Below are 17,562 nucleotides of genomic sequence, written 5' to 3'. Positions count from 1 at the left end.
CAAAAGAGAGAAAAAATGAATCTGCTAGCAGCTGTTCAAAGAGACTGATGTAGTACCAAATCTCTTCTTCAGTCTTCTAGGGAAAGGGAAGACAGAGAAACTCAGTTTTGTAATCTTTTCAAAATATGGATGGGCTTGTAGGAGGAAGCAGTGCAGAAATTTAAAAAAAAAGTTAAAAAAGGTCTCTGCACTGTTTATGAAGGGCAGTCCCTGAACCAACAGTGTTATGTACTGCCAGGTATACTCAGTGGATATGGAACAAGTCAAGGAAAGAGCATTCATTGTTATTTTTTTCTTCTTTTTTGTTCCTTATTTTATTAAAGGGAGAGCGAGGCAGTCCGGGACCTGTAGGTCCTCCTGGAGAAAAAGGTGTCATGGTAAGTTACAAGTAATGTAGAATCCATAATTATGTTACTTATAAAAATACTTTACTCTTCAAAACAGTAATAAATTCTCACCATTCTGACAGTGCAAGCCTTATGGTAAAGAGTAGTATTTATGATGCACAGTTTTACAAAGTTCCATTTAACAGCTTTATTTCCTCTATGGCAGTGATATTGCAAAGTGATCTGCTCAGTGAAACTGCATTTTATTATGTAACCAGCCTTACATAATAAATTAAAAGGAGGGAACGTAAAATAGCAATCTCCTGTGTAAACTGGGGTAACCCAGGTTATTCTAGTAGATAGACTAGTAACTAGCATCACCTCTAATTCTACTGCCCAGTACCCTTAACAACTCTGGGTGCCACTCTTGTGGCAACAACAGCACTTGTCCTAAATCAGTGTGCAGCACTTCATGCAGCATTGCCAAGCCCAGAGGCCACTGACATGTTAATATGTTGGGGTACAGAAGTGAAAGAGTGTACACATGTGCCCATTGTCACATCCGTGTTGAAGTTCTCGACAAAAAGTTCTTAGGGCTTGGGTTTGTGTTTGCTTGCAAGCACCGTGAGGGCTCCAGAATGTATAGAGAACACTTAAAGATTTCACTGCAAGGAGGTGCCAGGGAGTTTATATGCAATGTACTGCATCCTGTGCCAACTGACACTGATGAGGAATGAAATCTCAGTGACCTGACACAGAAACAGCAGATGTGGGCATGAGCATGGTGCAGTGGGTGATATTCTTGTCATGGAAATGGATATTATTACTGAATAATTGCAATAATTACTCTTTGGGCGTCCATTGGCAAGGAGGGGATCAAGTACCATCAGGCTGTGGACCAACTTAATGATCCATGCAGAGCCAATGATTTTTTAAGCATTCTGTGCTTCATTAAATCTCTCTAATCTAGTTTTACCTTCAACCAGCTGCTTTCAATCCAAAAAAATTTTATTAGGGAGATTAATAAATGAGGATTTATTATAATAGTATCCAGTCTAATAGGCTGCTTTTTTTCAACCATTACAAATGCTTATTGACGTATGTAAATCCACTTAAGTCACAGCAGTGAGAACCTTTTGCAGTAGTAAGTCGTCGTAGTCCTCAGACAAGAGTTGTTCTTGGCATTTGGTCTTGGCCAGTTCCACCCACGACAGGATGTGTCCATTTTCTGTTCCCACTGTCACGGCCTTCATGAGAGGATTTTGAAATTCATTTAGAACTCAGCATCTTTTGTTTCAGTACATCCCTGCCAGCTAGTGCTTGTGTGTGGAAAAACTTCTTAGGTTGCTTTAATGATTATTGGGATATATCCAAATAAGTATCTAGTTTTTAAACAAAATTTTGGGAATAAATTTTGCAAGATTAAATATGTTATTAACTTAGCTCCAGTTTTTCAGGTAAATAACTGGATTTATTATTTTTGTTATAATAACAATTTTGATAAAAGTGTTCTGTCTTTTTTCTATTTCTGTTTTAATTCTAGGGCTATCCAGGACCCCCAGGAGGCCCTGGACCTGTGGGGCCAGAGGGATTACCTGTAGGTATAGAGTGGTGCTTTGGTTTGACATAAAATGTACCTTTTTCAGATTGTCCTTTTGCTCTGCTGAAGTTAAGAATGGTTTCTACTTTGTACTGCTTGTCTATAAAACCATCATGAACATTTACCCATCCAGACACAAAGTCTGTTCACCTGCTCTTTATCAAGATGATTCATGAGAGTCAGGAAAAGTGATTATGTCATTTACTCATCCATTTAAAAATCACTCAGTTGAGACAAGTGGGGGAATAGAATTTTTAAGGATGGTTAATGATTGCATAACATTATTTTAATTCATTGATACCTAGTATAATTTAAAGATATTCATGATGTGTTTGGTTTCCTTGTTAATCAAAATAATTATATTCAAATTTTCTGTGTATAATTGTTATAATTTGTCTACCGTGAGTCCTCAGTACAGATAAAAACTGAACCTTTTAATTTTCATGGTTTTCAGCATAGCGTTGCTGAAATACAAGTATCCCTCAGAAATCTTAGGCTATAAACAAAAGTAATTTATCCAACAGTGACATCACAATTTTTAGTCAGAACACAGTTACATAGAGTCTCTTATTTAGATTTTTCTAGATAAGTTGTACTGACACAATTAATTGAACTGTGAGTGAAAGTGATTGATTTGTATTCATTGCATTGATTGTTGCTCAAGGTGCATGAACCTTGTAATTTTCAGAAATCTGTGTTTAGAAGACAATGAGTAATAAGTTTGTTTGATATGTAGGGATCTTCAGGGCCACGAGGACCATCAGGGCCGCAGGGACCTAAGGGAAGAAGGGTAAGCAATATTGCTCTTCCGTGTTACTTAGAGCAGAGAGTAGTGTGTCGCAAATACTAATCTGATATATAACCCATGTACAGTTGCTTCCTTTGAAGGTCATGGTTTATGCCTTTTGCCTCTATCCAGCGTGACTGAGAATGTTTTATGAAAGAGAGTCTCAGAACAGACCCAGATCTTCAGGCTCTTGAGAGTAGGCTCCCACTGAAGCCACTGAGAATTTTGCCTGCTCTCAAGGTCAAAATATCAGACTCAAAGTGTAATTTCACATAAGGAAAATATCTGAGGTGCCTTGAAACCTGGGGCTTTTCATCACTGGATTCAGAAAGAGAAATGTCAAAACTCTGAGCTCTGTGTGGCAGGACTTGGAAAAATGCATACCACAGTCACATACAGAAGTTAAATGGAAGCATATGGAAATTCCCCTTCATTGTGTACAGAAACTAGAACGTATCCCGTCTTCACAGCTGCAATCTGTGGGAAGTCTAAGAAGCACTGACCCTCTACTTCTGCACTGTCACAGAGTAGAATTCCTTCACTTCATAAATTCTGGCCCTTTCAGCAATGTGTTTGCATCCAAGATTACCCAGCAGCCTTACTTCTGTCTGAGAGTATCCAGCTGTTCACTCTCTAGTACACTTAGGAGTTCTGGCCAGCTGACGGCAGGCTGTCTAGGAGTCTATGGAGTATCTCTCTCTCAAGGGATTTGAGGAAATATGCCACTGAGCATAGTACTAGCACAGAGTTTCCTTAGCTCATACTTGACATTTGATGCACTTAACTGGAATTGTGTCGAAGATTGGGTCCTTTTGTGATGCACACTTTATTTTTAAGTGTTAATCTCATGAAAACACAGAGGGAGAACACCATTTTATAGATATTTCAGTGGCAGAATGACACTCTGGGGGTGGGAATATCTGTATGTAAGAGAAGGAATTTCTCTCCATGACCAGAAGGAAGAAATACATTAGTCAGGAAGACTGGCAGTGTAAGCAGCCATGAAGCCGTTGTTACAAGAACAACAAAAAGCATGCTTGATAATATGTGAGCTAAACCACAATGTTAGAGATTAGTTCTGCTTTTAGTTCATACTATAATCTCAGGCTAATACAACTGTAAGTTTGAGAGGAAGAGATCCTGTATCATTAGGTTCATTTCATGAGTGAGACCTAAGTAAAATTCCCAAAATATGCTAAAATTCTTAGCAGTTCCTATTCTTCAAGTTGATGTTTGGTGTTTCAAAGATCAAAAGCAGTAATTTTTCTGCTCTTACTTTCCTGGAATTCAGCTCATGAAATTTAGTTTTGAAAACACAGATAAATGACTTAGTGAATGGCCATAAATCTGGGGTCAGGCAGCAGCAACTTATGTCTCTAGCAGCTGGTAGGGTTGTGTATGCTGGCATGAAGAACCTTGATTACCTAAGGACATCAGTGCTTAATTTTAATGAGAGATATCTTTTCTACTTCTCACAGCAGGGAATACGGAACGTAGAAAACTGTGTGCATTTCAGGGTTATGTGAAATAAGTGTCCAGTGTGCTTCATGGTATATCAATAGCCGAATGAGGTTATCTACACTGTTCAAAGGAAGTGAGACTAAATTGATGCCATTTTTTAATATTCTCTATGTCAACCACCAAAAAAGAGAAGTGCCTACATAGTGTGTTTATGTTATTTTCACTCTTCTAGTATCTAGGAGACAAGATGAGAAAGAATAAAAAGAATTAATTGGTGCTTTTTTGCCTTCTTAGATGAAATTTTTCTCAGTTAATCATCCTAAAGTTTTCCATGTAAAATATTCCATTTTAAAAACAAAGCTGAACCCATACCAATGAAAAAATAGCAATCGTTTGGCAGCCTTACTCCCCAGCCCTGTTGCAACCTAATTTAAATAACAGCAGGCAAATCAAGTGTATCTCTCATTCTGTACTACCTATAGTAAGAAATTATACAATCCAACTAATCTGTGCCAATAAGGCGTCACACCATACTATTTATAGGAATGTTACAGTGTGCTTTTGTTGGGATTTTAAATTGCCTTTCCCTTGGATTCCTACCCTTTGTTCTGTGGCTGGCTAAAGGCAGGCATGGCTCAGAGAATCGTGCTGGTTTCTTCTACTTTATTTTCAATTCAAAGTTATATAGTAGAAGGTTGATGTTTTAAATGGTAGACCTTTTCGCTTAATTATTAGTGATCAGATCAGTTGCCATGGGCTGTCAATGTGCACTCCTTTGAATTGGAGATCTGTGTGACTAGCAGAAAGGTTGTGGTGTGTTATGTGTGTAACATGGACTGAGAATCTGTGCAGTCTCCTGACAGGTCCATTTCTCAAGCTCCAAGCTATGACCCTCTTTGTGATTAAAAGGAAGTCACAAGTGTTCAAACAATTCATCTGGTAATTATTAATGATAGAAGATAAAACCTAGAGAGAAATTTCTTTATTATGCAAATCTGTAAGATGAAAATATGTCTGTTTTCCTCCTTTAATATTTCATCTTGAGATTCCATTCCCTGATCAACCCTATGGAGGATGCCCAAAGAGAAATGACAGGTCACATATCTAAAAAGTCTGAGAAACACCAAAACTATCCTGCAGCTGCTCAACACTTCTAATTTCCCCCTTCCTATGTTGCCCTAGGTGATTCCTCCATAGCTCTTCCATGATCTTCTCTCCCCTTCTACACTCCCCCAGCTTAATGACCTGTCCTCACTCCATCTCAGTTTCCTCTTTTCCCTTCCCCTCCTGTTTTTGAGACATTTCAGATCAGGGGACAATAGAACTGCTTATCTTCTTAGATTTTCATCACAACCCATTTTGTGTATGTTATAGGTAGCAGTTACAGAAAAAGTGCAGAGCAGTAACCTGACACTAATTTGATCAAGATGTTCAACTTTCTTTTAAAATATGCTGTATAGTAATTCAATAATTGGGTTACGCAATTACATAATCGTAACGTGAGCCCAATCTGAATGTTTTTATAAAGGTCTCCATCACTTTTGAAAACACCATTAGTATTTTGGTTTTGATCTCTAAGCACATTGAAGTCACTAGGTTTTTTCCACAGACTTCAGTATTCTTTGGCTTGGAACCTTTCTCTTTGATTGCAGTGGAGCAGCTCAGTGTCATCTTCTGTAGCCTCTTTCCTCTAGCCCAAAAAAATGCCTGTAAATGTTCAGTCCTGGCCTATACCAAAACAAGAAAAGACACACTAGCCCAAGAGTTGACTCACAGAAGCTGTGTCTCAAACTACAGAGGCATCAAAAGTATTCAGACACCTTTTCCTGCCTCCTCTTTTTCCTTTTCTTATGGTTTGTGTTTCCTCGTGCTGGCCAGAAGTAGCAGTGGTGAAATACTGACAGATGAGTTCTCATGGAGTATTTCTGCTATTCCAGAGATTGTAATTATATATCAGCTCACAGGGAAGGCCTATTCTTGAGAGGTTTCTGTTTCAGAAGAAAAGCCTAAATGATTTTGGATACACACTGTTCCTGAGTTACCAGTCAGCCATTTTCACTTTTTCTCCAGAGAGAATTGGATGGGTTCTCATCATATGTTCTGACAGAGGTTTTGGAGTGGATCAGTAAATTCAAGTCAGAGAGAACAAAATTCTGGTATGTTTTTTCTCAAAATATTCAGGAGAGATATGGAAGTCACAGATATTTTTGCAGGGAAACTAATCTAAATTAAATCAGACATGCTTCCCACGGTCATTTTGCAAGTCCCTATTGCAACTCTCTGAAAATCAGTCATGATTGCATGCCCTTCACTGTAAACCCTGACCCAAGATGTAAGGTTCTCTGCAACTCAGAAATGCACCATAAAAACATAGTTCATTTTCCTCTAGGCACTGCCATGGTAGCGTACTAGTTCTCTCTGATGCCAGCCCAGCCCATATGTCACCAGGAAAGCTGTTATGTCTCATCCTCCCACTGCATACTGCTGTAAAGAGCTTGGCTCTGTCTTGATACTTATCTAGCTCTTCCTTTGAAGTGGTCATTGGTTTTAAGTTGTTATTAACTGGTTTTAATTTAATGTTACGTGGATAAACAGTCACGGGGGTTTTTTTGAATTATGGAAAAAACCTCCTAAGTCAGCGTGGATAAAATATTCTTTTCCATTTTGCATTTTCCTATTTAAGGATTTTTCATCTGCTTGTAAGAAATGGATATAGATTTGCAATCTTAAATAATATTTTTTGAATGTTTTGGCAATAATATTTGCTATATTGTGTTACAATAATATAACAGGTTATCTTTGTTCATCTATTGGTTATTAAAAAAATCAATTTACCAAAGATATTTTATTCTAACAATAGAGCAGTTCACAATTATAAATTGCTTTTAATCTTGCCTCAAACTGGTTTACTAATGGAAGAACTTTATCTGCTTGTTTTAAAGTCTTACTAGCGAGATGAATTTTTGCATGTACAATTTATAATATGCTAAAAAACAAGCACTCCATATAAACAGTCCTCATCTAAATTCTTGTAAATGTGTGTCTGTTGCATGCATACAAAGTGGATGAAAAAGGGAGCAAAAAATAACAGGCTGCAAGCTGGCTCCAACAGAGACTCTGAACATTTTGCCTACAAACTTTTCAAAAAATCTTTCTTGTTAAATTCATAATTCAGCAAATGAGAAACTTATTTTGTTCTTTGAAGCTTTATTTAACACTTAACATACAAAGAAAATTGGTTTTCATGGTACAAAAATGTTTCCCCTCTCCTAAAGTTTAAGTAGCATCTCCTTGATGATAACCAAAAATAATGCATAATTAGTATTCCAAATCACTTGTTCAATACTCAGGGGCCAAGAGGTCCAGATGGTCCTCCGGGAGAACTGGGAACAGAAGGCATTAAGGTGAGTGCTTGCATTACTCAGTACTGTACAAAGCACTGAGGTAGAAACAGATAAAAGAAAACAAACAAACAAAAAACCAACCCAGCATGGCAAAATCCATAGAGTTCCATTTAATTCAGAGATATGCAAATCCAGAGATTTGCAAATTTCTGCCTTTCCAGGTACTTCCTTATTATGGTGTGAGCCCATCTAAGCCTGAATCTGCACTTTCTGCGGTTACTCAGCATTTAAACTGACAGCAACTGTATGCAGTTTATCTACCAAATGCACATAGAAATCACACGTTGTTGGTTATTTATCAGGGAGAAAGAGGTGATCCAGGAAAGAAAGGAGTTCCTGGGCTCATTGTAAGTATCAGAGCTTTGTAGTAAGCTTTAACACAGTAACCACTAATTTCTAAGCTGCGTTTGGAAATTAGCTGAAGCCAGCATTATGTTTTGGTATTTCTCTTTGACCAGGGTAAAGCTGGAAATCCAGGAGAAAGGGGAGATCAGGGTGCACTTGTAAGTATGAAATTAACTAGTACTTCTGCCAAAAACACCCACAAAATCTCATACTTTGTTTGACACTCAGTTATGAGGAAGTTTATGTACTTCAGAGCAGCTGGAAAACTCTGACAGTACAGTTTGCATTTATTCATAGAAAGAATCAGGGCCAGAAGTGAGAGCAAGTTTGACATGGTCTAGTCTGCTACAAGACCAGTGTTTTCATGGATTGTGATCCACAGAATACAATATGATAGCAAATTGCAGCAGAAGCAATGGCCACTGTGGTTAATAGTGGGGTCTTAGAAGTTTGTTCGGGCTTTGTTTTTTAGTTTTATTGTAGTTTTAAGGATGACGGTCATTGTGACATAAAAAATTAATTATTTGATAGATTTTAGGTTAGATGTGTGCTGTCAATGTAGGGTTAAATGTACCAACATGTAAAATGTATATCACATGTATAGGAGAAAATTCCTCCTTTTAGGGCTTCTTTCAATGGAAATCTAGTGTGTTCTGTTTGAGGCTTTCTTTTACAAAGCAGGTTACCAGTCAGTCCAAATTGCACTGGATTTTCAGCAAAGAAAGAAGCAGGAAAACAGAAACAAAGCAGTAATAGTGGTGATTTTGTGCTGCAGTTGAGACTCAAAATGTTGGTTGTCACTATACTTCTCTTGCCTTTTCTGGTCGGATTTAGGATCTTGTTGCCTGTCATCTTTGATATAATGGGTTTTCATTTCCTCTTCATTCATTACAACTTTTAAATGTATTTTTATATACAGAAATGAACGAAGCAAAACCTCATTAGATTGAAATTATGTAAAATAGTACATTTATTGCAAAGTACAAGATACTGCTCTGGTACTCCTTTAGCTACTCTTTCTAGAAGAGAGACAGAAGTGCTATGAAAAAAGTTGAGCAGAGAGAAAAGTGGGCTGTGAACCTTACTGATTGTCTCAAATACAGCTTGTAGGGCAGTTTGTGCACACAAGCAGCACCTGGTTCTAAGGGGAATGACAAGGACCTGGTAAATGTTGGGTCAGCTGAGCTCCATGCGTATGTAAAAGAAACTGAGGCCGGATTTATCCAGGACTGCCTCACCTGCCACAGGATCTAGTGATGTCTCAATGCATGTCAACCAGAAAAAAAGGCTGCACATATTTCTTGGATGTTCCTGTGTAAGTTATTGTGTAAGCAGAAATAAAAGGAAGTGGCTGTTCACATAATATGAAACAGCTTGTTTCCAATGATTTTTTTTTTATTTTATTTTAATCTTCCAGGGTTTGCTTGGGCCTCCCGGAACCACAGGAGACAGGGGACCAATGGGAGAACCAGTAAGTTGATCCTTATGCCTGCTTAAAAGTTTTTTCCATGTATTACATGAAGTCCCTGGCAATTCAAGATCTCTTTTACCAAGATTCAGTATTGCCAGCTGTGGTTAGGAAGGAATTGTGGGGCAGTTGTTCCAAAACTGCAGAGCTAGAGTCTGCCTCCCTTGCTTAGCATAGCTTGCTCGTTAGGAGACCTGTTAGTCATATTGGGAAGCCCTGAAGTAAGGGATGCACAATATAAGAGAGCATGACAGAGTCTGGACCACAGTCTTATGTGGCTTTACACCACAGTGTGGTAGACATCTTTATTATGTATTGTGTAAATGTATGTGCCAATACAGATACTAGTGATATTTTTTTAGGCAAATATTAGAATTGTTATTCAGGAACTCAGGAACCTCGACTATTTGGCAGGTTAAATTTTCTAGAAAAAAGAGACTGCTATAATAAACCTCAGACATTCCTCTGCTGGATGGATTCTTGTTGCTGTGTCAAAGCCATGCTCACTTTGATGTGGCTAATATTGCTACAGAAGATCATGCAGAATCTGCAACAAATCTATGTAATGTGCTGCAAGATATAGCCATGGCAGGAATAATATTGCAGCACCATCTCTGGGGGTAAATCAGTTTATATAAATACAGTGAAAGCATGTGTGCTGCCCTAGTGGAACTTGGGAGAAGGCTGCCATTTTATATTGCAGAAGTCTAACAGAGTTGACAAAACTGTGTGTTTTCATTGATTCTGGAAAGCAATTTTGCACAGTAAATGGTACAAAGTTAATTTAAATCTTGAAAGAGAACTGCCGATATAAATTATATTTATTTTAGTATTTATTATTTTTTTCTAATATTATTTCTATTAATCCATAGGCTGACATGCTTACAGCAGGTCATTGCACATTTGGGGTATCATTTATTGTATCTTATCTTCATGTTGCAACATCTGAGAGACTTACAATGCAAGGCTTATATGTCAAATTCTTGCCATTTTCTGGTCTCAAGTCTGAATTTTCTTATCTCTAGAATGATCATCTGCCTTAGCTGAACTAAGTGGTCTGCTCTTGAGCAGCCTACAATTCTGTTGTGCTCATCATCATAGAAACTATATAAATTCAGTGTCAAAAGCAAAAAATTTATCCTGTGAACAGGATACCATTTTTATCAAGTGCTGAAAGAGTACAATGTCTTCACAAAATGGTCTGTGGAGTTAGAAAGAATGATAAAATGACAGAAGATGTTGCAAAACAAAACGCGTGGCTCTTTTTTCAGCTGCCTGTCCAAGCAGCTTGATTTCATCTTCTGTCATCTGGTCACTACATGAAAGCCAGCTGCTGAGTTTTTCTGGCCCTTTCACGAGTTCCACACAGAGCAGAAAACCCCTAATTGTTGGTGAAGGAGCAGAGAAATGTAAACAGTTAGAACTATTTTTATTAACCGGCTTGATCTAAGTTGCACTCAAACTTTATCTACCTGTCAGACATTTCAGTCAAATCCTTTGCAAATTACATGATGTTAATGGTTAAAAGGAGTCCCCAATACTGCTACAAATTTTTGGCTTCTGAAAATTTCAGGGGAAAGATAAATTACCAATCCAGCAGCCTTATCTCCATGGTAATGTGAGGAAATACTTGGCTTGTGAATGAAACTTAAGCTTTGTGACACTTGCCTAGTGGAATTCCATGGCATTGCTGCCAATGAAAATCAATGAACTTACTTTAGGACCAAGGGAGTTCTCAATGGCAAGTTAACTGCAGTTTTAGTTGTTCATGCTTAAATGAAGTTACAAGGTCAAATGTATGCATCTACTGAAATTCTGTAAGTCATGTGCAATTTACGTTATTGTCACAAGGGAAGAAAATACTCTCATTGTCACTGCCAGGTCATCAGGAGGAGCAAAACTGTATGCATAGTCTGTAAGAGGAAGTGAAACAAACTAGAATAAATATTCATTTAAAAGGCTTCTATCATTAATACAGGTAGCAGCATCTTTCTCTTGAATGAGAATAGTAGATCAACAAAATGTTTTGAATTTAGAATGTATTTAAACACAGATGAGTCCCAAAGTGGTAAATGGATATGACCTTTCTTAAAGTTCAAAGACCAATTACATCCAGAGGGCTGATTTGCCTTGACATACATTCATAGTGGCTATAGAATCAGCTGTAAGCAGGTTACAGGCAACTTCTACCCCCCAGCACAAAAATCCGACTCTGAAAGCCCAGATCCTACATGTGGAGAGAATTCAAACATGCTGCTTTGGGAAACAATCCCTATGTGTTATTGAAGTAAATTTATTACTTACATGTAAGGCTTATAATAAAATGCTCATGGTATAGTTACTGATATTACTAAAAAAGCTCAAACCTCAGTGACTGTTCTGTACAAATGCTGATAAATCCATGGCAAAGCACACAGTAGTTTTTTTCTGTTAATTCCACACCAGACTGTAGGCTTTTCCACAAAGCAAACCAGACAGTCTAACAAACCTTAATTAAACAAAGTCTCAGTTAATCAAGGGAAGAGCTTAGTTCAGATAATAATTTGGTTTTGGTCTAAAAGAAAGGACATCTGTGCTATTATTTGAGATTTGTTATTTCAGTGTGTTACGGTTGGCAGTGAGGTCTTTGGTACTGTAGGCCATCATGGGACTGAAATACACTGCTGGATTCAGGAGGAAAGACAATGAAATACAGTTCTTTATGCCAATTGGAAGAGTTGTGAAGAGACAAATTGAAGACTATATGATGTAATTTAATGGTAATTGAATGATGCCTCCAAAATTTTGTTTAATACCAGGGTCCAAGAGGACAACCAGGGGATGCTGGCCCTAATGGAGAAATGGGTTTTGAGGTGAGCTTTTAATCATTTATATAGCAATTACAAACACTCAAACAGCTGACTAAGCCTGGAAAATATGTTTTAAAATTTATTTTTTGTTGCCTGCAGCTGACTTAAATACCGTGAGCTACTGAGAGACTCTTACTTAAAACCGTTCCAAAAAAATTCTAAAATAAATAGCTTTTTCTGTTGAGAACATTGTCTTTGAGCATACATTCATGACATCTTGACATAAAAGGTGAATGTTTTTCTTGCAGTTAACAGTAAAACAACATTAATCATATGCCCTTGCAAATTGTAGATGAAGAAAAGCAGCTGCAGACAGCCTTCTTGCTAACTTCTGCTTCTGTTTTTTGCTTTGTTTTTAATATCTCATTGAAAGAAATGTGACAGAATGTATTAGCCACATTTGTAATGAAGTACCTGAGGGATAAGCTCACTTAATACAGAAGGGATTTGGCTTATTCAAAAGAACGTGCTTCCTCAGTCACACAAAATCCACTCTTCTGATTGACTATTAAAAAAAGGTTTATATGTAAACTTTACAAGAAGCAGTCTGATACCATTAACTCATTAAGGGCTGAAGCCTCCAAAAAGGGCTTTGTTCTCCAAAGGCTGTATCTACTTGGCTCCAAGCCTAAACAGTGATGAAGTTGTCAGTTAGATTTACAAAACATAGATGTTTGCTCAGCCTACTAGTATGATGAAAGGTTCAGGCTTAGTGTACTGCTGAGTCTTCAATATGTTCTGACCCACAGTGTATTTCCTGAACTCCTCCTATTCCCTCCTTTGTTTTCTTCTGTTGGGCTCTAAAAAGAACAAAGAACTGTGTTGTCTTAATTTGATTTTTCAGACATGCTTCTTTCCCAGTGTCTTATGTCATTCTTCTGCTTCAATTTTGGCTGTACTGTTTAGTTGTTGCAAAATTATTATTAGTGATCATGTGCAACAGTAGCTCTTGTACCGTACAGGGACCTCCTGGCCCTGAAGGAGAAGCTGGCCTACGGGGGGAACCAGGTGCAAAGGTAAATGCTGAAATTATTTTCTCTTGTGCTGTTTAAATTTTCAAATTTGCTTAAAAGCAAATCAGGGATCTGATTCATTAGCCAAGTAGATAGTGATACATGACATGAACCATTAAGAAATATTGTTATTGTCATGATGACTGCACTGTTTGTAAACCCTGTCATTGTTAGGAGTACTGATCTTTAAAATCTAATGATTTTTCTTGTGATATTACAGGGAGACATTGGACATGCTGGGAAGTCTGGAGAACCAGGCGATCAAGGTTTAAGGGTAAGTGAGGATGCAAATCCTCTTCCAAAACAGGAAAGTATGTTACAAATGAAATGCAGGTTGAGAAATCTTGATTTATCAGACAAATTCAATAAGAGGCTATTTTCTGATACCTTTTTTTTTCATATTGTAGCAAGTTAAAAAGTCTGTTGGTTGGGGAAGAGTGGCTTGTTCAGCAGAAATGGACTTGGGGGTGCTGTTTGACAGCCAGCTGGATATAAGCCAACACTGTGCCCAGGTGGCTAAGAAGGCCAATGGCATCCTGGCCTGTATCAGAAATAGTGTGGCCAGCAGGACCAGGGCAGTGATTGTCCCCCTGTGCTCAGCGCTAGTGAAGCCACACTTGGGGTGCTGTGTCCATTTCTGGGCCTCTGATTTCAAAAAGGACATTGAGATGCTGAAGTGTGAGAGAAAACCAACAGAGCTGGTGAAGCACAAAGTCTTGGAAGAAGCAGCTGAGAGAGATGTGTTTGTTTAGCCTGAAGAAAAGGAGGCTCAGGGGAGAGTTCATTGCTCTCTACAACTGCTTGAAAGGAGGTTCTAGTCAGGTGGGGGTTGGTCTCTTCTGCCATGTCTCAAATGAAAGGATGAGAGGAAATGGCCTTGAGTTGCACAAGGAGAGGTTCAGACTGGATATTAGAAAAAGAATTTTTACTGAAAGAGTGGTCAGGTGTTGGAATAAGTTGCCCAAGGAGGTGATGGGGTCACCATCTGTAGAAGTGTTCAAGAGACATCTGGATGCGGCATCTGAGGATATGGTTTAGGGGTGCTTATGGTGGTTCTAGGCTGATGGTTAGACATGATGATCTTGAAGGTCTCTTTCAACCTTGATGATTCCGCGTGATTCTATGATTATAATGTTGAAATATTTCTAAGTGTCTCATGTCTTTCGATCAATGTTTGGGCTCCATGATCTTGGAGATCTTTTCCAGCCTTATTGATTCTATGATTCTCTGTCACTGAGACATGAATGAGTGCTTTGAAGGTAAATCCAAGGGTGTCCAGCCCAGCTCTTAAGATGACAGCACACAATAACTCTGTGTATGGATACCCTGTCTAGGTGAGATAATGAGAATATTATAGTCTCATCAGAGTAGTGTGTCTCTCTGTACTACCATCTAAAACATCGGATTTGCTTCTGGTGCTTCAGCACTTGATTTTACCAAGCACGCCTGCTTATTCTTCCTGTGCAGACTTTATCCAGGATGCTTTTAAAAGAGGATGTAAACTATATTCTTTCAGAAATGAGTCTCACCATTGAACTCTCTTGTTCCATTGGCTTCTTGCTATCATCTTTTCCTTCTGCCCAAAATACACCAGCTAGGTGCATTGCATAATTCTACCTGTCCTTGGAAAGGAGAAATTCCGATAATGGTCCTGATAATGGGTGTTCTGGACTTAATCATACCACAGTGTGTGAAATACTGTGTTATTAGTATAGGGCAGCACATATTTGCAAGTTACCAGTGTCTTTACCTGAGAAAGGCAAATATTCTAAAATGCCATGGTGCTGATAATGATGTTTTTTCATGCCCCTAAACTAAGTCACTAAACATAACAACATAATAGTTATCCACATAAACATGGAAGTTTCAGGACAGAATAGGTATATTTTTGAGGTTGTTGTAATTACATGTTGTATACTCTGAAACAAAAAAGTCTCTCCTAAGTCTCCAGTGCTATATGGACATAGCACTGCCTCATTTTTCTAATACTGATAATCTTTTATGTTTTCTTGTGTTGGAGATTCATGGGCTGTGGCACTGAAGATAAATAAACTGTAACAGCAACATAAAAGTTGGCCAAAAAACAGTAATCACATGTAAAACTAGTATGAGTTCTTCCAAGGCAATACTTCTATGTCAAGAAATTCAGTCAATAACTTTGTTTTTAACTGTTCCTTTCTATAAGGGTGAACCAGGACCTCCAGGAGAAGATGGTGTTCAAGGAAAAGATGGCACAAAGGTATGCCAAGTTTTTGTAGCAGATATAAAGAAGTGATATTAGCTTAAGAACCCAAATCTCCGTTTTTATCCTATTTCACCAGGTAAACAGAGCCCAGCTGAATGAACTTTGTTTTAACATAGGATGTTCTGTATATTATAGGCTTTCCTGTACCTTTTAGGTACATATCTACCCTGCAAGGGCTGCAAAGTTGAATAGGTTGACAAAGAAATGAGAGTTGGATGAGTGAGTACAGCTTATTTCTGTAGTGACTAAAATGCTGGAAAGAATAAACCCAAGGGTGCTCTGCTCTCTGAATTGGATCAGTGCTGTGCCAGGGACTGTGGCAGGTGCCAGGACAGAGGATGTAATAGAGAACAACCTCAGATACTTGGTCACAGGTGGGGCACAATGTGGCTGTAGGAGTGTATGAATGAGTTACAAAGGGCTTTACCCTAATTTAGAGACTGATCTGAATTTGAGAGACATCAGTTTTAGTGTGTTTTGTGTCAAATCTGAAGATTCAGAATTCACTTTTCTCATGAACAAGTAATTCTGTTGCAGCAGCTTGACTATGCTTTGGTTTTTTTGCTTTGTTTTAGGGAGACCCTGGAGACCAGGGACTTGTTGGAGAAGGTGGTGAAAAAGGAGAGATGGGGTTACTAGGAATTGTTGGGCCCCCTGGTGAACCTGGCATAATGGGCATTCCTGTAAGTGTTTTTAGGCTGAAGGGGACTTTGAGGTCATTTGCTTTTTCTAAGCAAATTTAATTTTGCTTGCTTCCTTTATTTTTTAATTTTCTGATTTTCAATGTAATTAGAGATGACAGTCTTGAAATAAGCTTTCTATGTGGTATAGCTTTTCAGGATTGGTAGAGAGAGGAGACATGCTTTTCCTGTCTTAAATCTGTGATGTCTTGGCAAATAGTGATTCCTCATGACTTGTCATCCAGACACACATACCACACAACCTGGAGCCTCTCACTTCAGATCCCTCTTTCATAGTCAACATTATTAGATCACTTGCGTGTTTGTTCTGACATCACTCCTAGCATTTAAAATCCGTCTATGAACTTGTATGCAGCTTCTTAATGCAAACTAATATTTTGGAGCACAGTTTCCAAAGCAAGTATTGTAGCCTCAAGTCAGACATCAGATTCCCTTACCAAAAATCATCATGTTCTCATTTGCAGTCCTCTGGCTGCTTTCTGTGTAGCTCTTATGTGATGGTGGAGTCTGAGTAAACACTAGTTGGAGGGCCAGCTGTTACAGAGCAAGTTTTGTTTCTGATGGAACTATACAACTCTGACTTTCTCTTTTGAGTTGGCAGTTCTGGAGACACTTGCAAGTATGAAAGTTTCATATATTGCAATTATCACAAACAGGTCAGCCCTGGCACATCTACACTGTGTGTAATTATACTTGTGTACAATAAACAACATCAGCACTGCTTCTGTGGCTCAGTGAGACAGGCAGGTCTGGAAATTCAATGTTTGGGAGGATGTGGTTAGTGGGGGATTTTTCACGTTTCTGTTCTGCATGTTCCAAAGGCAGCTGCAGAGCTGCCTTCCTCCCCACTCATCCTCCCTGGCATCTGGGAGTGATCACGTGACAGTTTTGGTTTGACCTCCTTCTAAGGGACGCAGACAGATCATACTATCCTAGTCTAATCATGGAAATCAGTTTCCTATATTCAGTTGTCTTAGTGTTTCATTGGGAGTGAGAGTAATAGTATATTTTCCTTAAACAGCAGCTTACAAAGCAACAAATAATCTTCACAAATCTGTCTGAACTATGTTTACCCTGGTTTATCACCACAGTGGCCCAAAATATGTCTCCCTTTAAAGCTAAATTACCTCCTGTAACTCACACAGCTTTTGGGTAAATTGAAACCAGTGAGCAGTGGACACATTCAGCCCTTTGGGAAAGTCAGTTTTGAAGTGATCTGGAGGGCAGAGGGGCTGTAGCTCCATAGTAGCCTTCATCAGCAGGCAGCACACACAGTTATGCTGTCACTGAGAGGTGGGCAGTAGTAGGCACCAGCACTTACTGAGTGAGGTCTCTTCTTCCCAGCAATTTCCATCAGGGCCCT

General features: G+C 38.5%; 1 protein-coding gene across 1 annotated transcript in view; it reads left to right on the top strand.

Moving 5' to 3' along the window:
- COL24A1 (collagen type XXIV alpha 1 chain) overlaps positions 1 to 17,562 on the top strand; it is a 127,736-nt gene that overhangs the window by 79,527 nt on the left and 30,647 nt on the right. Inside the window, exons 25-36 of the mRNA XM_017805305.1 lie at positions 324 to 377; positions 1,870 to 1,923; positions 2,663 to 2,716; positions 7,525 to 7,578; positions 7,881 to 7,925; positions 8,037 to 8,081; positions 9,341 to 9,394; positions 12,190 to 12,243; positions 13,203 to 13,256; positions 13,474 to 13,527; positions 15,439 to 15,492; positions 16,074 to 16,181. Of these exons, the coding sequence (XP_017660794.1) occupies positions 324 to 377; positions 1,870 to 1,923; positions 2,663 to 2,716; positions 7,525 to 7,578; positions 7,881 to 7,925; positions 8,037 to 8,081; positions 9,341 to 9,394; positions 12,190 to 12,243; positions 13,203 to 13,256; positions 13,474 to 13,527; positions 15,439 to 15,492; positions 16,074 to 16,181 (684 nt within the window). The remainder of the gene's footprint in view (positions 1 to 323; positions 378 to 1,869; positions 1,924 to 2,662; positions 2,717 to 7,524; positions 7,579 to 7,880; positions 7,926 to 8,036; positions 8,082 to 9,340; positions 9,395 to 12,189; positions 12,244 to 13,202; positions 13,257 to 13,473; positions 13,528 to 15,438; positions 15,493 to 16,073; positions 16,182 to 17,562) is intronic.

This window comes from Lepidothrix coronata, unplaced genomic scaffold, assembly GCF_001604755.1.
Source record: "Lepidothrix coronata isolate B3197 unplaced genomic scaffold, Lepidothrix_coronata-1.0 Scaffold12, whole genome shotgun sequence".
Taxonomy (NCBI): domain Eukaryota; kingdom Metazoa; phylum Chordata; class Aves; order Passeriformes; family Pipridae; genus Lepidothrix; species Lepidothrix coronata.
This window is presented reverse-complemented; position numbering and strand designations above follow the sequence as displayed.